This window comes from Macadamia integrifolia, chromosome 14 (genome assembly GCF_013358625.1).
Source record: "Macadamia integrifolia cultivar HAES 741 chromosome 14, SCU_Mint_v3, whole genome shotgun sequence".
Classification (NCBI taxonomy): domain Eukaryota; kingdom Viridiplantae; phylum Streptophyta; class Magnoliopsida; order Proteales; family Proteaceae; genus Macadamia; species Macadamia integrifolia.
The window spans coordinates 6,203,560-6,223,887 of record NC_056570.1 but is presented as its reverse complement, the minus strand read 5'-3'; the positions used below and the strand labels follow the sequence as shown (position 1 = coordinate 6,223,887).

The following is a 20,328-nucleotide window of genomic DNA, read 5'->3' as shown; positions in this document are numbered from 1 at the left end:
GGTTGCCCACCATGTCTACAGCCCCTTTGGATGCCACTCTCGCCAAGCCTTTTGTCACATTGGTCGTCTCCCCTTCTAGATGTCAGGCTCACTTGGTTTGTTTGGCTGCTCGAACCTTCGGCTTTCATCCTCCTCGTCTGCCTACCCGGGTGGTTCTTTCTGCCATCGGGAACTTGCCTTTCATTCTGCTGGTTAGCCTCTTCAACACCAGCCCGCTGTGCCATTTTCGATCGGTAGCCACTCCGCCATTGCCCTCAGAAAGGCTAGCACCCTTTTGCCTTGGAGAACCCATCCGCTAGGCCAGTCGTCTGCTTGGCCGGGGCCCTCAGTACGGCCAGTGCTCCTCCATTGTGGTTGCCTCTTCACCTGCGGTGGTCCTTCGTATTGGTGGCTAGGAAATGTTATGTTTAGATGTTAGGGATAAGGATTGTGGTTCTCTTCCCAGTTCGGACCGATTTGCCCCCTCCACAGGTTGGGCACTTGGGCCGGCCTATAGAAGTTCTTTGAGGCCATGAGGGCCTTGATTGTTTGCCCTTTTGGGCTTCTGTATCCCTTTTGGGTTTGTAAATCCTCCATTTGGGCTATATTTCCCCTCCCTCTTCTTTCAATGCATTTTTCAACTTACTAAAAAAATATCATTAATGGGCCAATGTATTCGGGTTGTCTGATCCATACTAACCGGATAGGTGACGCCCTTGAACGATTTAGTTCCAATATTGATCTTTATCTTTGAATGATAGTTGCTGATAAGGGTTCTTGGAAGGATTATCTAATGGGTTGGTTGCATGAGTCCATTATTCTTTCTTGCACCATGCTGTTAACTTGCTCAGAGTGCAAGTAGAACAATTTTCATGTTGGTAATGTCAATTTTGCTCTAGAGGCATGCCCTTTAATGCCTGTAACAGTTATCAAACCTAAAGGTTTTCTATGAGTTTTATTATGTACTCCTTTTCACGATGTTAGGGTTAGAATATGGAGACTTTCTTTATTGCATTTTTTCGCTCGTGTCATTTTCATAACGTTAATAGCCAAATAAGGATAGAATGCTTGAGTGAATAATGAGATCACTCAAGCCTTTAGTTATAATAAGCGAGGCAAAGGAAAATTACTACTGTCCTTCCTTCCGCTGCCTCTCATTAATTAGGGTTGGTGGAAGGGAGGAAAGCTTAGAATGCCCCTGCGGCACTAAGTACCTGATTCAACACTCCCCCTCAAATTGGCACATAGATATCACACATGCCCAACTTAACTAAACAAGGACGAAACATTTTTCCTACTAACCCCTTTAGGATCAGTTGATCATTAGACTTCACAAAAGGAACACAAATCAAACCAGCACCCAACTTCTCTTGAAGTTTCTGTCAATTTTCACATGTTTGGTACTGTCATGCTGTATTGGATTATGAGCGGTACTGATAGCAGCCTTGTTATCACAACAGAGCATCATTGGAAGACGAACAGGAACGCCAATATCATCCAATAGTGTGCATAACCACAACTTACAAATTCCTTGTGCCATAGCACAAAACTCTGCTTCAGCACTGGATCTAGCCACATATTTTGCTTTTTGCTACGCCAAGTGACAAGATTCCCACCCATGAAGGTACAATAACCTGAGATGGATTTCTGTCAAGTAATCCAGCCCAATCAGTGTCTATATAGGCTAAACTCTGAGATGATCATAAGGAGATAAAAGAATCCATTTTTTCGGAGCAAACTTGAGTATTTGAAGATACGTAGAACTGCCTCCATATGGGAGGAATAGGGACCATGCATAAACTGACTAACCAAATTGACAGCCACAACAATATTAGGCCGAATATGGAGAGATAGATCAATTTGCCTACCAACCGTTGGTAATGCCCTTTGTCAATAGGTTCACCCTCCTTTTCCTTGAGCTGTGTACTAGCTTCCATAGGAGTATTAGAAGGATGATAAGCCAATAAATCATTCTCTGGCAGTAGATCAAGAATGTACTTACTCTGGGACAGGAAGATGCCTTTTGAAGATCAAGCAACTTCAATCCCGAGAAAGTACCATAGTTTTCCAAGATTCTTTATTTCAAATTCTCAACCAAAAAAGTCCTCAAGGAGACTAATCTCAGCAGTCATTCCCTATCACCATGATGCCATCCACATAGACGATGAGAATAGTAATTTTATTATTAGATCTCTTTATGAATAATCTGTGGTCAGAATTACTCTTTTTATTCCCCAATAATCCACATATGTCATCGCCTTTTGAAATCTCTCGAACCACGCTCCGTGACTGCTTCAAACCATAGAGAGCACGCTTCAATCTACAGACCTTGCCCTGAGGTCCCTTACTAAAGAAACCTAGTGGGATATCTATATACACTTCTTCATCGAGCTTTCCATAGAAGAAAACATTTTTGACATCAAGTTGTTGGAGATCCCATCCTAGGTTCACATCACATGAGAGCAACACTCGCACAGAGGTCAATTTGGAAACCGGTGCAAATGTCTCTTGGTAGTCAATTCCATGTCTCAGTGAACCCTTTAGCCACAACCTTGCTTTGTACCTGTCCACAGAGCCATCTATCTTTTGCTTTACCACTAACACACACTTACAACCGACTGGTTTATTTCTAGGAGGAAGAGTTACAAGTTCCCATGTAGCATTGTTTTTTAGGGCATCCATTTCTTCCACCATTGTGGGCTTCCATTTTCCATCTTCAAGAGCTTCCAACAATTATGGGGAACACGAATAGAAGAAAGAGAAGACACAAAAGCATAATAGAGGGGAGAAAGGGAATAACACGAAACAACATGGGATATATGGTGTTGAGTACAGGTCCTAATGCCCTTTCTAAGAGCAATAGGTTGTGTAAAAGAAGAAATTATACCTTAAGTAATAGACTCAGTTGGCTCTGGATCTAAGCTGGCGAGAGGATGCGTAAAGGTGTTGTAGTGATGGTGATGGCTTGAAGTTGCTTATTTCTGATGTGGCCCTTACGATAGACCTGAAGAGTTGAGTCATCAATCTGTTTCTGAAATTCACCAATAATTCTTTAGATAGGAGTCATCTCCCCCCATGCTGGAACACCATTCTCTGTCCCCTTACTATCTTTTTGAAATGGAGGACATTCAAAGGATGGTGGAAACTCTGGTGGAGCAAGCAGATTCGGAGTCACTTCTTCACTATCAATACCAAACTCCCCCTGAAGAGGTGGCGAGGAATAACAACCAACGGATTCATGAAACATAACATCCATTGTTACCATAGTCCGCCGAGTAGGAGGATGATAACACTTGTATCCTTTAACAGAATGACCCAGAAATATACACTTAATGCTATGAGGATCCAATTTTCCTGGTAAGTGATGATCCCTATGAAATTTTCCTAGTGAGTGATGATCCCTTTGAAGAACATTAGCAGGAGTCCGGGAATCTAGAACTCGAGTAGGCATGTGGTTGATCAAGTAGGTAGTAGTGAGGACAACATCACTCCAGTACTAAGAGGGAACCTGTTTGGCAAACATCATGGCTCTGGCAATATCCAGTAAATGCTTGTTCTTGCATTCAGTCATTCCATTTTGAGCTGGAATACCAACACAATTTGTTTGATGAGGGATCCCATGGTCAACAATGTGTTTTTAAACTGACCCTCCATGTATTCTGTTCTATTATCACTCTGGAGAATCTTCAGAGTGGCATTGAATTGGGTTTGAATCATCTTGTGGAACAGCTGAAAACTTCACTTTGTGCTGCATCATATACACCCAGGTAGTTTGAGAGTGACAATCAATAAAAGACACAAACCATCGCTTGCCAAAAATAGATGTCCTACGAGACGGGCCCCACACATTAGAATGAACCAACTAAAAAATTGAAGAACTTATTTTATTCAAAGGTAAATAACTGGAACTAGCATTTAACTAGAGTACAAGCCTCACAAAAAAAAAAAAAAAAATTCATCCATGTTACATTGTTTAACTAAATGCGGAAATAAAAGAGATAAGGTCCTAATTGGTGGTTGTCCTAAACGATAGTACCATTGAAGTAAATCAGAGGATGCAGAGTGTAGCTGATGAGGGGTAGTAGAGATTGCAACCCTAGGGAGACAACTATCAACAAGCAAATAAGGACCACCCTACACCTTACCACATCCAATCGTCTTTTCTGTTACTAGATCCTAAAAGATGCAATGGGAAGGGAAAAAAATAGGTTATTTTATAGTTTAACCCTAGTAAGGTTACTAGTAGATAAATAGTGGTAAAATTAGGGATATGTAAAACTGAAGATAAAGTGATAGAGGAAGAACACTAAGGCACTGATTGACAACGTTCTTGCTGCATGTTTTTGGGAACATAAATGGATTTTTGGGTGTTTGATAAACCTGTTCCTTGAAATGGATTTTTGGGATTCGACCGTCTTTCCACTGCTAAAGAAGGCGACCTTCGGTGGCTTTTCTTTCACTGCTTTTGGGATTGAGGAATTTTATCGGGCTTTTTACAATGGTTGTCATCCAAAGTCGTTTCTAGAAACGACGAAACATGTATGACTTGTTTCGTCAGTTGCGTTTCTAGGAATAGGAATTGATATATATTTTGATTTATATTTCTAAAAACAAGAGAAATGAAACGACTTTATCAAACGCTATTTAGGCCGTTTCTCTGTTTCTGGGAACAAGAAAACGTAGAAACAACAGAAACGGAACATTGTCAAACAGTGCCTAAGGGTCCGTTTGATTTTGTTTTTGCTGTTTCTGTGTCTAAAAACAGCAGAAATAATTTTTTCCATTTCTGTTCTAAGAAACAATTCTTTTACCTCAAAAAAGTGTTTGATTCTTCTGTTTCAAGAAACGTTTCAGTAGACATTAGTGCAAATGGACCCAAATTTGTATTAGATCTCTTTGTGCAGAGACTGAGCCTATAGAACAATCCTTATAGAGGGGTAAAAAAAAGAAAAAGAAGAAAGATCATGATCAAACGGAAAAAAGAATGGAAAAGATGGTTTCTCTTATCACTCTCACACAACCTGACACAATCCTTTGGTGAGCCTGCCATTACTGCCTTAGTCACCTCAGTGTGTGAAAGGAGATTCCAATACAGAATGGAGGGGGATGTATAGAGGGAGAAAGAGGGTAAGAGAGTATAAGAGTGAGCACCACTGAGGCACTAGCCATCTTCTAGATATAGAAAACCTAAAGTTTCCCCTTTTTATTTCTTATGTCAAGCTTTGAAATCCACACTTCCCATGGAAAGTATAATGATAAACACCTTTCTATTAAGGAATTGAGACAGTGCTTTTGTAATCAAGAGGCTTCAAGGAGTGAGGGATTGACACAGAACAACTCCCCTCAAATCCCCACTTACTGAAGTTAATTGACAACTCAAAGAAATAGATGACAATGATCATAGATGGGAGCTTCACAGGGGAAAACTCAAATGCAGGGTGGGTTTTCATTTTCACAAATTCTAACATGATATCTCTTGCAACGGAATATGGTCATGCAAAAGTAGGCATCCAACAAAGACTGATGAAACTAAGAGAGTTTCACTATGTCCAATGAGTTATATGGACTGCAAATCAAATGTGTAATACCAAACATGTAGTTGGCATTTGTAGTTAGATCAACTCTGTTCAAAAGACTACCCAGAAACGAACGCAACCTTTAGTATTCAATTGAAATGAAATAACACAAATCCACAAAGCTTAGCAAGAATCAGATATTAGGGCCAGGAATTATAACCCATCACAGATCATCAAGAAAACCCCCTAATCCCCATGTTACAAAGATGAAATCAGATCTATCAATTAGTGGTTGAAATTTTACAGCTTGACAAGAGAGAGAGAGACCCATGCTTTGCAGACCTGAGCTTGAGCAGTTCAAGTTGTAGAAACCTCTTCCTTTGGAGTCGCCGTAAGGTGAGTTGCAGCGTGACCGTTGCTTGACGGGAGACGTGCACGCGCGAGAGAGAGAGAGAGAGAGAGAGAGAGATATGCCTAAGATTTGAGAGAGAGCAGAGACGTTGGAGCTTTGTGGAGAGTTGCATAGAGATAGGAGAGTTGGGCTTGGGTAGGGCTTCGGGATTTTCACGATTTTTCTCCCTCACTTTGTTTCAAGAAACAAAAAAGCAAATCAGAAGTATTTCTTCATTTCTGTTTCTAGAAACAAAAACAGGTATAAATTTTAATTTTTGTTTCAATAAATAGGTGAAACGGAACAGCAAATCAAACGGAAAAGAGGATGTTTTTCCGTATCTGAGCACAGAAAAACGGTAAAACACGTTTCGAGAAACAAAATCAAACGGGCCCTAAGTATAACCCTTTCTGGAGATAGATGATAGGGTGCCATCTGCAACCCTAACTTTATCTCTGCAAGAGGTGGGTGAATATTGGTGAAATAAGCTGGAGGAACCTGTTATATGATTAGTCGCACCGGAGTCAATGATCCAAGGACTGGAGACTACCAATGCACAATGACTACTAAACAAAATACCTGAATGAGCAAAGTTGGAACCTGAAGGGACTTAGAAGCCTTTAGCATACGTCTGAAAGCCTGAAGTTGGTATGGTATGGTATGGTATGGTGTGGTATGGCTTGTTGTAGTGGTCACATTTAACCCTCTCCTTGGTGGTATCACAGTACGATTTGCTCCCTCAGAAGTAGAAGTGGAACCAGTCTAGAGTGCTGATTTTTCAGTAGTGGAGGGATGAAGCATAGAGTTGTGACGACACTCGTCTGTATGAACCAGTGCAAAGGATTGTTCCAAAGTTGGGAAGGGTGATTTTCCAAGTACCTGGACATGAATCTGATCATATTCAACATTCAAAACAGCCAAGAAATCATACACCATGATTTTGTCCACATGCTTTATATAAGGAGTAATATCTGCAGCATTGGTAGGTTGATAGTCTGCAAAGTGATCGAGCTCATACCACAAAGTTCGAAGTGCAACATAGTACTTGGACATTAAGAGGTATTGTTGAGTAGTGGTACGAACTTTCTTGGGAAGGTCAAATACATGAGCATCATTCCCTATTTATCTTTTAGGTTTCCTTGGCAGCAACCTAGATCTGATGTCCAGTTTCCAATAACAAGAATCCTCTAGAAATAGACTGATGAATAGAGTCAATAAAAAAATACATTGCTAAAGAGTCATTAGTGATCCATTTATCCTGAGATGTATCTTCTTCAGAGGGTTTGTTTGATTTTCCTATGATGTGTCCAATGAGACCTCTGCCGGCAATAGTGAGATAGGTAGATTTGGACCAGATGAGGTAATTAGTTCCCTCCAATTTCACAGAGCAAGCACCGAAAGGTATGTAGTCATTGCGACTTTGCTCATTAGATCCTGAGGTTGCAGTAGTTACTTTAGACATGATGGCACGAAGGAGAAATCAACAACGATAGGGATAAGTCCAAAATCTTCAAAACCAGCCATCAGAAAGTGCTCAAACTTGGATCGTGTTTCCCTGAGTCACTCCTCCAAATATAACTTGCTTCTGATAAGGGACTGGTGAGATGGACAAATTAGGGTTTTCCCAAAACCCTATTTTAGAGAAGAAGAGAGATCACACACCAAAATTTGGCAGATAGGGCCACAGGTAGGGCCAATCCCCTGGGGAGGATATCCTTCAAAAATCAATTGTATATGAGAGTGGAATCCCAAAAATCGATGAAGTTAGGGTTTTGTTGATTTATGAAATTTGCAGATGGGCATGGTTTTCAATCTTGCAAGCATTGATGGATACTTCTTCTAGGTGCAGTGCTTGATCTTCAAGAGGAGGTTTGATCTTAAGAGAAGAAAGAATCAAACCCTAAGAAAATGCAGGGTAGGGAAAAGTACTTCAATTGCTAACTTACAGGGTTTTAGGGTTTAAAACATTGAGGTAATGTGTAGGACAGCAACTAGGTTCATCTGAATCACCTCATTAGTGCTGCCCTATGGGGAATTAGGGAGACAAAGGAAAAGAAGAAGATGGAGGTTGAGAAGGCATGGAGGCTTCCGATTTAGGAAGAGAAAGGGAAGGCTTAAAAATCCTAGATTAGAATAGTAGCTTTAATACCATGTTAACAGCCAAATTAGGGTAGAATGCTTGAGTGAATAATGAGATCACTCAAGCCTTTATTTATAATAAGCAAAGCAAAAGGAAAATTACAAGTATGCGTCCCTTCCACCGCCACTCATTAATTAGGGTTGGTGGAAGGGGGAAAATCCTAGAATGGCCCTAGAGCATTACTTTCATGATTCAACAAATAAATTATGATGGTAATTATGTATTACATTTTTTTTTTTTGGCGATAGATGGAATTATTTTAAACATGTGATTTCAGAGTTGTCTGATATAGATGTCAAAACTTAAGAGTTGTTAGTTGGTGTACCAAGTGCACGAGGCTCCCATTACTGGGTTTGGGTAGGGTTATAATATACGCAGCCTTACCCCCACTTTGCAGAGAGGCTGTTTCCTGAATCGAACCTACCATTACTTGTTCACAATGGAGCAACCTTACCGTTGTGCTGAGGCTCACCCTCAATTGGAAGTTGAAAAAATAAAATAATGAAACAAAAGACATCATGGGGAAGGGGACGTTGTCTTTAACCTTGAGATGTAAACCACAACGGAAAAATAGATTTGACTCGAAAGTTCAAACTGCTTCATTTGGAAACGAATCAACCTAAGAATTTAAGAGGGGTTTTCCAACCTCCAAAATCCAACCAAAATTCAATCAAACCAGCAGCCTAGGAATTAGCAAAAGGTGTTAGAGATGGAACCTGGAAAAAGTTCAAGAATCAGTTTCGGACCTCTTGGTTGCTGATATGGTTACCAAGATCAAAGAAATTCTAGTGAATGGTTTTTTTTTTTTAACTCAAATATTATCTAGGACCCGGGGAAGCCTTTAAACTTTATTGAAATAAACATAATAATAAAAAAGAGTACAATGGGGGATAAAACCAGCCTTACCCCAACCTAGAGAAACTGATCACACTCTCACCATGCAAAAGTAACCCATCTAGAAGTACAAATTTACATTTGAAAACTGGCAAGCCAGCCTTGTCTTCCCGATTGATACGAATGAGATCACTCGGGAGAAACGTGGAACTATTCAAGACTTCACAAGCTAAATTAGCCAAAAAATCTGCAACACGATTGCTCTCAACAAACGAGAAGGAGATATGAGCTTTTAGAGAGTCACAAAGTGAAATAGCATCCTGAAACCAATACCAACAGCTCCACAACTACCATGATCTCTGAGAATTAAAATAAACAATCAATGAAGAGTCAGAGTTAATGTAAAATTCTGTGAAACCCATATCTGCACACAATGGAAGGCTGTCTCGAAGAGCCCTCATCTCAGCCACTTAGAATAAGAAAATTTTGGATAAGGGCAGCGGACCTCATTCCGAGTGATTTGACGGAGAAGATTCCATCACTTGAGGGAGTCCAAACCAGCCTATCCACTTTATCAAATGGCTTGAAGTTGTTTTTTATGATGGTAGCACGAACAGAAGTAGAATCAATGAAACCTATGGCCTCCTCCCCCCAGTCACCCAAAACATCCCAACTCAAACATTAAGATCAATATGCAAAGCCTCATCGACGAAGTCAAGTAAAGGACCCGTCCCTAGCCAGTTGTCAAGCCAAAACAAGACACCACCATGACCAATTAACCACCTTGATTTAGATAGTAAAATTTCTTTCATCTGAATGTACCATCTCCATGTCTTCGATCTCACCAGGCAATTGTTGACTAAAGTAATGTGTTATCCCCCCCCTATAGAATTTTGCTAGGAAAAAGGAACTCCATAGAGATCTTTCATTGATGATACGCCATAGGCCTTTTAGTCTCATGGAAAAACCGAAATCCTGTAATGACCTGACTCCAAGCCCTCCTTCATCCATATTCCTTAGGCCTACAAATATTTTTCCAACTCACCCAATGATGACGACCATAGACCTAGGAAATTTGAGCATATCGAGTTGAATTTCTTAATGACCGATTTTGGAATCTCCAAGAAAGATAAGATGTGAATTGGCATGGAGGCAAGGACGTTTTCAAGAAGGGTTAATCCCCCCTCCCCGACAAAAGAAATCTACATTTCCAATCAGCCACCTTATTCTCTAATTTAGCCAACAACAAATTCAGCGTTATCCCAACTTAATGGGGTCGGTTACATGGATCCATACAAAACAAATAGGCAAAAAAGAGAGTAAATGGATGAGAGTAAGAGGAAAGAGGCACAACCCAATAAGTCAGGAAAATCTTAGGTAAATGGGGTCGGCTATGTGGATCCTTGCCCTCTGATAGGCTCTATCCAAGTTCATACTTGGGACAAGACTGAGACTAAGCATGTTGTTCCTCACCGCTTTGCCTATAGTCATTTTAAGCCTGCTCCTAGCCCTTTTAGATCCTTCTATCTGAATCAGATCACTCCTCCTTACTACAGCGTCCTCAAGCCTTCTTTGAACATGTTCATACCACCTCAAATGACTTTCCCGAAGCTTGTCGTCGGTTGATGCAACTCCCAATCAGATCTAATATGCTCATTCCTTTATCCTTCTTAGTTTTATCGCACAGCCATCTTGACTTTGCCATCTCAGCTGTACATAGCTTCTCTATATGACACTTCTTAACTGCCCAACATTCCACCCCATCTATCAAAGCCGGTCGCACAACAGCCTTACAAAAATTTCCCTTAAGCTTTAAAAGGATAGGTTGATCACACAACACTCCAAACGCATCTCTCCACTTCATCCATCCCACTTTAATTCTCCGTGAAACATCATCCTCTATGTCACCTTCTTTATTTATGATTGACCCCAAATATTTAAAATAGTCATTTTGAGGAATCTCTCTCTCCAATCTTCACCATTTCGTTATCCATCATAGAGTGGCTAATGTTACACATCGTATACTCTGTCTTCGATCTACTAATCTTAAAACCTCTTGTTTCCAAGGTTAATCTCCATAGCTCCAACTTAGCATTGATATCTTCTTTAGTCTCATCCACCAAAACGATGTCATTGGCAAAGAGCATACATTAGGGGCATCGTCTAGAATGCACTTGGTTAACTCATCCATGATAAGCGCAAACAAATAGAGGCTGAAGGCGATCCTTGATGTAACCTGATCATAATCAGGAATCCCTTGCCTTGACCTCCTATAGATCTCACATGAGTCACGACCCTCATACATGTCCTTAATTATATCCACATATATACTCGACACTTCTCGCTTTACTAGGACTTGCCGGACTAGATCTCTTGGAACTCTGTCATATGCTTTTTCTAGGTCAATAAAAACCATGTGGAGATCCTTCTAGTGGGCTCTATAGCCTTCCATGAGCCTCCTCAGTAGGTAGATAGTCTTTGTAGTGGATCTACTTGGCATAAATCCAAATTAGTTTTCCAAGATCTTAGTTTCTCCTCAATTTAGCCAACACATCCTCAAAATAGGATACCTTGAGCCTACCTGAATAAAGAGGGGCTCCCAAATAAGTAATGGGTAAGGATTTCCTCATAAACCCAGTGACATCACCAACCATCCTCAACCTCACCTCTAAAGCCTTAGCGCTAGTGATAAAACAAATTTTATGCCTGTTCACCAGCTGACCCGAGAAGCCCTCGTACCTACCAATAAACCCACTTCAGGGTGGACTTAAAACCTTTGGTGAAGAAAATAATATCATCAGCAAACAGACTCTGAGAAATACCTAGACACTGTCAAGGGAGGTGGTAGTATGAGGCACTGCCCTCTGCGAAAAGCACTCTAAGACACAACTAGCAATAGTTATAGGAATAATAACAGGGCATAAGTTTAGTAGGAAGTAAAGAAGAAACACCATAAGATATATGTGAAAGAAAGATTTCTACATAATGTGAATAAATACCACATGAAACATCAGAACATTTTGTTATCATCCCATAATTTGAGTTCTGGGACACTTGTTAGCATAGCTTCAGTTGAAAAATTTGTACCATTCAAGGAATAGTGACCCTCTGATGTAATGAAAACTCCTCTATCCTACTTGATCAGTTTTGTATCAGTGCATGCTTTTTAGGTTACATACTGACAGATCAATTAATCAAGTGTTCCATATGGCATGACTTAATTTAAGAATAGGCATTCATATGCTCCCATCCTTATCGTACATGATCCCATTCTTTAGTTCCTATAATCTATATGGTGCTTGACTTTATTATCTTTTATTTCCTTAAGTGGTGGGAAGTTTTATTATTTAATTAGTGTTGTTCTTTCATTCAAAACCTTGATTACCCTTCTAACTGGTCTATGGCTTTCTCGTGGTTCAGCGTTCCAGTGACAACTTAACTTTTCTCGATCAGAGCACCGGAGTTATGGTATTTTTTTTTCTTGGGTACAAATATGCCATGCTGGATTCCTGTGTAAATCAAGCCAGCCTTTCCGTTTAGGAACTAAAAATTTCTCCTTTGCTGCAGTTTGTTTTCTTCACTGGTGGCATTGTTTTCCTAACTCTTATTGTAAATGGGTCAACAGCACAATTTATTTTGCATCTTCTGGATTTGGGAAAGCTATCAGCAGAAAAGGTGAGGTTTATTCTATTTGGAGAATACTGCCGTGTTTGATTGTATCACATAAATTCCATCTTTCTTCATTCAACTATACTAATTCCGTGACTTTGACTGATGAAAGGAATCTGAAGAAGAAAAAAGTCAAAAACCGTCTATTATCTATTTTCATCACATACAACATTTAACTGTCATCTAGGTGAACACCATGGCGTCTAGGCGCCTTGACAACTAGGATCGCCTTGTGGCCAAAGTCTACTTAGGCAGTAGGATACTGTATAAGTTGAAGAGTCTGAAAACCAAACTTTTATCATTATGACCACTATAGGATTCAGCCACATGTTTGAATTCTCTAGAGTTACAACTCCTCATCTTTCAAACATGATAAACAAACTACTCAACGAGTGTTCTTGCTGCCACAGTAAAAACCCATCTCTAGGCTTTACAACTGCTGCTACTGGTCTGAGCCCTATAACCGACCTAAAACAATAATATTTATAACCTTAAACCATAATCAACCCAACCCATATATACCATCCCAATTAGCTTTCATATTGCTGACCTTTTTATCCATCGCCATGTGGTCTGGAATGTGTGGACCATTTGTTTGTGTGTTTTTTTTTTAGATAGATCTGTCCATACTTATAATGGTGTAAATATATACTGTATCTAAGTATTTCTATGGTATGAATGGATTTATTATCTGGAAAGTGGCTCCTTTCATGTTGTTGGTCTTGTGATAATGTGGGGGTCTTTCCGGTCCTAAGGGATGGTTTATCTCTTCCATGTAAGCAGGATGCATAAGAATGAAGGAAGAATTAAAGGGAGGATAGTTCTACTGTTGATTGACTCCATATAATCTTTTGTTATTTCCATCACTTTTCTTTAAGCCTACTTTTAAGGACAAAACATGGCTGTTTACTATTTTTTTTTTTTGGGTGAATAAATAATTCATTACCAAGCGAAGAAAGAAAAGAATACAGCCCCTGAGAAGGGGAGGGGGAAGAAGAAAGAGACTCAGAGGGAATTACTGTTCCTGATGATGGAGCTAGGAAGCTCCCAGGAGTTTACAATATGGCAATTTCTAGGTGAGGGATTACAAGTGGAAGAATTCCGAGAAATTTTTGCTTTGATGTCAAAGAAGATGGAGGCCCAAATCTTCTCTAGCGGACAGGAGTTGGAGGTCCATTTCCTTTTATTTCTTTCCATCCATATCTGGTTTATTGGAGCGCAGAATGCCAATCTTCCAATAGTATCACAAATAGACTTTCCCTGAAAGTCATGTCCACCCGAATCCACTCCCTATGGAAGGGAAGGATTCTCCTATTGATAGGTCAACATTTGGCAAGGATTCCTTTCCAGATGGAAGAAGAGATAGTGCAAGCAAAGAAGAGGTGCTTGATAGTCTCCACCTCATTGCCACAAAGGATGCCCATAGGATCAGCTTGAATGCCTCTCTGCAAAAGGAAATGATTCGTAGGCAAGGAGTTAGTAAGCACTCTCCAAGTCGTGAAGCTCTAATGAGGGATGTGATGTTTGAACCATATAAGGCGATGCCATGGAGAAGCTGTCCCATGAGTCCTGACTAAATCCCAGGCAGCCTTGGAAGAGAAGAGCTTAGAAGTAGAGGCCATCCATAGCAAGAGGAATCAAGGAATGATCCGGAGGAGACTAAAGGATATCAGACACACGCGCCAACTTGGGAAGACTAGAGTTATAGATTCTTCTGTGATAAAGAATACCTTTACGGTGCCAAGGGTCAAGCCAAAGATAAGTGTTGGCCCCATTGCCAATCTGAGAGAAGCAGGCCAAAGATATAGAGGGCCGGATAGCTATGATTTTATGCCACACCCAAGAGGCATCTGCAGGAACTTCTACTGTCCAAAAGGAATCCGCTCTAAGGGGATTTAAGTAGACCCATTCCACCCATATACTCTTCTTCTTAGAGATGATCTTCCAAGCCAACTTGATGATACCAGCCAGATTAACATCCTTAATCCTTCTCAAACCAAGCCCCCCTTCATTTTTAGGAAGACAGACTGTGGCCCAGCTGATTGGACGAAGGAATCTAGAGCATTCAGATCCTTTCCAAAGGAAGGAAAGCAGCAAAAATGGATTCCAACTTGGAGATGATGGATTCCGGCAAACCATAAATACCCGACCAATAAATGTAAGATGCTTGGAGAACTGATCTAATAAGCTCAAGACGGCGTGCAAAGGACATGAGCTTTCCTTTCCAAAGTTGGAGGCACTTCCTAATAAGGTCAAGCATAGGAGTACAATGATGGGCGGAGAGCCTAGCTAGAATGAGAGGGAGCCCAAGGTATTTCACTGAAAGTTGACCAATACTGAAACTTGTTTGCTCAAGCAGGGAAGCTTTGGCAGAGTCGGGAATCCCAACCAAGAAGATGGGAGATTTCCCATGATTGATGCGGAGCCCAGACATAACAGCAAACTAAGTCAAACATACCATGATGTTACCAAGGGAAGTGGGGTCAGGTTTGGAGAAGAACATCCAGTCATCAGCAAAAGCAAGGTGAGTGGGCTTCATGGTCTTGCACTTAGGGATGGCTGAGATGAGGAGCTTGTCAGTGGCCATTTGCAGACTTCTGGAAAGAGTTTCCATGGCAAGGCAGAAGATTTATGGAGAGAGGGGGCAACCCGGCCTAATAAGTAATAACCATTGAAGAAGAGAAGTAACCTGCTAGACTTCCATTCACTAACACTGAGAATTGTGGGGAGGCAATGTATTGATAAATCCAATTAGTGAAAACTAGGGGGAAGCCCATCATGTTGAAGACCAAGACAATGAAATCCCATCTTAGCGAATCAAAGGCCTCGTGGATGTCTATTTTCATAAGGGCAGCTAAAGAGTGAGCTTTTCTGTCAAACCCTCTACAATTTCATGGCAAAGGAGAATATTATCCCCAATACTTCTTCCTGGGATGAAGGCCAATTGGTTATTGCTAACAAGGGAGTTGACCACAAGCTTGATTCTGTTGGCAAGAATTTTGGTTATGAATTTATAGAGGAGATTGCATAGAGAAATAGGCCTAAAATCCTTCATCTCATCTGCTCCCTCTTTCTTCGGAATGAGGCAGAGAAAAGTGTGGCTGACCCCTTTGATTTGGCTGGGGTTGAAGAAGAAGCTTTTGACTGCTTTTATCATGTCTCCTTTGATGAGGTTCCAAGAAGAAGTAAAGAAGCCCATGCTAAAACCATAAGGACCCAGGGCTTTGCTTGCCTTGTGGGAGAGGATGGCCAAAGTGATCTCTTCCTCAGTAGGGATAGCCATAAGAGGCCCTGATAAGCTGCCAGGGATGAACTTGTGTAATAAGCCCGCAGGGATGGAGGGGGGAGGGACTAGGGGCTGGATCCATCCGAAATTGGTTCTTGAAGAAATCAATAGCAGCCCCTTTTATCTCATCCACTTTGTGCACCTGATTGCCTTCCAAGGTGGTCAACTTGGTGATGGATTTGAGATTATTCTTCGCTTTCACCGATCTGTGAAAGTAAGCAGTGTTTGAATCCCCAAGCTCTAGCCAATTGATCCTGGATTTCTTTCTCATGAAACTCTCTTCTTGGGCAAGGAGGGAAGAGAGGTTAGTCGTCTCAATTTTTTCTTCATTCGCCAAAGCAAGATTGAGGTGATCGGTCTGCAGCTGAGCCTAAATGGAGGGGAGCTTGTTCCTGCATTCAATAACTTGAGAAGAAATATTCCCGAAGGAGTTAGTATTCCAGGACTTTAGGGTAATTTTGACATTCTTCAGCCTTCTAGCCACAGCAATGAGGGGAGAGGAGAAGGCTTGGACAGGCTTAGTCCAAGCCTCCCTAACTATGTCAGGGTAGTCGGGGTGGGAGGTCCACATATCAAAAAATTTAAAAGCTTTAAGCCCGAAGGAGGTGTAGGGTTGGATGAGGAGAGAGATGGGACTATGGTTAGAGATGTCAGGGGTTTCAAAAGTTGCATGGGAGGAGGGAAAAGAAATGAGCCAAGTTTCATTAACTAGGACTCTGTCAAGCTTGCAAGCAATGCGGGCCTCACTTGATCTTTTGTTGTTCCAAGAGAATTTTATTCCAGACCATCTAAGGTCTTCAACAACAATATCCTCAATGCAAGAATTTAGGGAATCCACACTAACATTGTCCAGGGGCCCCCCCTCCTTGTTTCTCGTGGGAGAAAAGTGGATATCATTGGAAAATGAGTAGTTCGGATAGAATCCGATTGATCCGGATACTTGGGATCCTATGGATGAAGACATGGTCTCTATAGACCCCATTGAATTTGATTCGGAGGAGGAACCTTATCAAGAGCATATCGATTTGTATCAACTAAAGACAGGGTTAATTGAGGCCATTCAAATAGGCATAGGTCAACTAAATGGGGATTCCCATAGCAATTGGTTGTTATGGATTTTCAATTCATGGAGGGGTAGTATGGGTTCCGTAGTAGGCGAGAAAATCACCCGTTTGATCGAGTATGCTACTAATAGATCTCTACCTCTTATTATAGTGTGTGCTTTAGGAGTAGCATAAGAAACAAGGAGGGGGGCCCCTGGACAATGTTAGTGTGGATTCCCTAAATTCTTGCATTGAGGATATTGTTGTTGAAGACCTTAGATGGTCTGGAATAAAATTCTCTTGGAACAACAAAAGATCAGGTGAGGCCCGCATTGCTTGCAAGCTTGACAGAGTCCTAGTTAATGAAACCTGGCTCACTTCTTTTCCCTCCTCCCATGGCTGTTTACTGTTATCTTGGCATAATTTGATGTGGTATTTACTTTAGCTTCCTATTGGACAAAGATCTTATGATTCCTGGGTGCTTTAGGAAATTGGTAGCAAGTTCATTCGGTTGATACATTATGGTAATATTTGTGTTTCTGGAATTTAATTTGATTATATAGAGAATATATTTCATTGTTTATGAACACTGAAGAGGTGTTAAATTTGTAAATTTTATGTTAAAGTAGTAAGTTTTGAGTCTTATGCAAGGTTTAAAGTATCAGTATTGGGTTTTGTATTGGAAGGGTGATTTTAAGAAATGTACCGTATCATATCAGAGAGAGAGAGCAGGCCTCGGCACAATGGTAAGGTTGATCCATTTTGATCTAGAGGTTACAAGTTTGAGTTAGGAAACAACCTCTAGCAGGGGTAATGCTGCATACATTATGACCCTCTCCTGATCTGCAATGGCTGGAACCTTGGGTACTGGGTACTTCCTTTTATCATGTTATATCAAAGTGACATAAGATACACAAGGAAATGATCAAGAAATGCATGGAAATGTTTAGGATACAAGCAAAATACATTTTTTTAGGCATAAAACACTATAAATAAGCAATATAGAAATATATAATGTATAAAAAGGAGAACAAAGTACGAGTACGACAAGTGCATTCAATTGATTGTGTAAAGGAGAATAGATGTCTCATACTCATCTTCCCCTTCCATTTCTGATTCTTCATAGTCGTCAAAATCCTCCATCAAATGTTCTGTGAACCTTTCAACATCTCTCTTCACCTTCTTGCTTTTCTCTTTAACTGCCTTAAATGTTTTTACATTGCTTTGCTCAATTCTATAGGATACTTTGGACACTTGGGGAAATTTGGATCCTCTCTTGCCATGTGTTGCTTTTGCTCTGTATCTCTCTAACTGGCAGTATCACAAAAGTTGCACCTTGTATGCAAATTGTTGCCCATTATTTTCTGACAATAGTTCCAACCATAGTTGTCAAGGCGTCGCCTAAGCGACAACTAGGTGTCCAGGCGGCCTAGTTGGGGTCTGGCCCGTCTAGGCGACTATCGCCTTATTACACTAGGACCTTACTGCAAGGTGCAACCATGTTTCAATAACTCGGAGAATTCTCACCAAAATCTCGGATATTTTGGGGTTTTTCTTTACCGATTCAGAACTGCATTGAAAACACAAAAGTGCACAATTTCGGTCATCTTGCCAAAGTTTCACTCATTTTGGTCCAAAAAATGAACTATTTCGTCGAAATTTCGGTCATCTCGGTCTTTCGTTTCACTTAATTGGATAATTTCGCCTATTAGCCTCCCAAAACTTGCAAGCAAAACACATGGAAAAAGTACGCTATTTCGAAAAAATTTTGGTGGTTTTTAAACCACCGAAACGAACTAAGTTCTTGAACCTTGGGCGCAACACTTATTTATGTCAAATATTATTTAAGTAAATGTTAAGATATTATTCATAAATAATGAAATAACCCTCTATTTGAATCTAATAAAATAGTTTAAAAAATCAAATTTTAAAAGGATAAAAATTCAACCCCCAATCCAAGAACAAAAACTGGATTTTTTTATTGTAGGGGCGATTTTCAACTTTCAAATGCTGGGGTTTTTCTCAATTCTAAAAGTTCCATAAATCTTATCGTGTTAAAACATTGTTAACACCAAATGGTCCAATCAAATATTCTTTTGTTTTGATGTCCATAAAATGATTTTCATTCAGGCAATTTTTACAGAATTCACGTACTTTAAAATTAGTTTGATTGGAACATAACTTTGCCATTACAACTCAATTTAAGTAATCTTCAACTTGGTGAAAATCTAGTTTTGCGCTATTCCTAATACAAACAGTCTTATGTAAAAATCAAATCTTTTAACTATTCAAACTTATTAGAGAACAGGAATATTTCTCTAAAAATTGATTTTTGATGAACCGACCTATACAAGGCTAAGCGACAAACATTCAGTACAGGGCCTTCATGACAGTCCCCTCTCCATGACCGACCCCTCTCCGACGGTTTTCACCATCGGAACCACCCCTGACAATGCCCTCCTCTCTTTCTTCCCTAACTTCAACTCCCAACCACCTTCGGCCTCCCTGCCTCCTCCTCCTCCCTATTCCACCCCCAAGCCGTAGAATCTCATGGCCTCTGCCTCCTCCACCCCCTCATCCTCCCTCCCCATGAGGGATATACCCCTTCACTTCATCCTTCCCTTGGTTATCAACGACTTGCCTATTAGCATCAACCCTCTAGGACTCTTGCGCCTGAAATAGCTAAGTGGAAAAACTGCCTCATAGTGGCATTTTCTAGGCAGCCGCCCCCTTCCACATTGTTTATACTTTTCTTACCAAACAATGGCTTATCAAGGGTAGACTCTCCACCATGCTAGACAACGGCCTTTTTGTGTTCGACTTCTCTGATGTTTCCGACAAGACCACCGCCCTCGAAGCTGGTCCTTAGGAAGTACGCCGCAAGCCCATCTTCCTCAGGCAATGGGACAAATATACCTCTCTCAGGCCTCAACAAGGTCGATTACAAGTCCATCCCGATATGGATCACCGTTCTATCGCTGCCTCTTCATTTCTAGTGTTATGAGGGTCTCAGCATCGTGGGGTCTATCATAGAAAAGCCCCTCTTTTCTGATCTTCGAACAAGTTGATGGATAGAATTTCCTATGCCCGTATCTATGTTGAAATCATTATAGACCACATCCCGTCGGCTGCTGTTTCCTTTTATGAAGATGACGAACATTTCTTCTCTGAATCGATTCGATATGAATGGCTCCCTCATTGTACTGCTTGCATGACCTTTGGGCATCTAACATAATACTGCACCACCAAGATATACGCTGTAACCACCGACAACTTGCAACAAGAAAAGATTGCCTCTCTACTTGAGGAAGCTGCTAAGATCGTTCCTCTCTAACTCAAAATCATCACTTTCGGTATCACAGGAGACTCCAACGTCAGAATTGCAGCCGCATGGCCCATTCGAAGGCCTCTGAAGGCTCAGACCCCTTCGTTCGACCATCTCGATCCGATGATCATTAACCTTGAATCTG

The 20,328-nt window shown here is 40.8% G+C and overlaps 1 protein-coding gene across 10 annotated transcripts in view; it reads left to right on the top strand.

The window, feature by feature from the left end:
* Nucleotides 1-20,328, top strand: part of LOC122062099 (sodium/hydrogen exchanger 8-like) — a 109,894-nt gene that overhangs the window by 56,961 nt on the left and 32,605 nt on the right. For all 10 annotated transcript variants that reach the window (XM_042625747.1, XM_042625745.1, XM_042625744.1 and 7 more), the window contains 2 exons: nucleotides 12,281-12,328; nucleotides 12,428-12,535. In XM_042625747.1, the coding sequence (XP_042481681.1) occupies nucleotides 12,281-12,328; nucleotides 12,428-12,535 (156 nt within the window). The remainder of the gene's footprint in view (nucleotides 1-12,280; nucleotides 12,329-12,427; nucleotides 12,536-20,328) is intronic.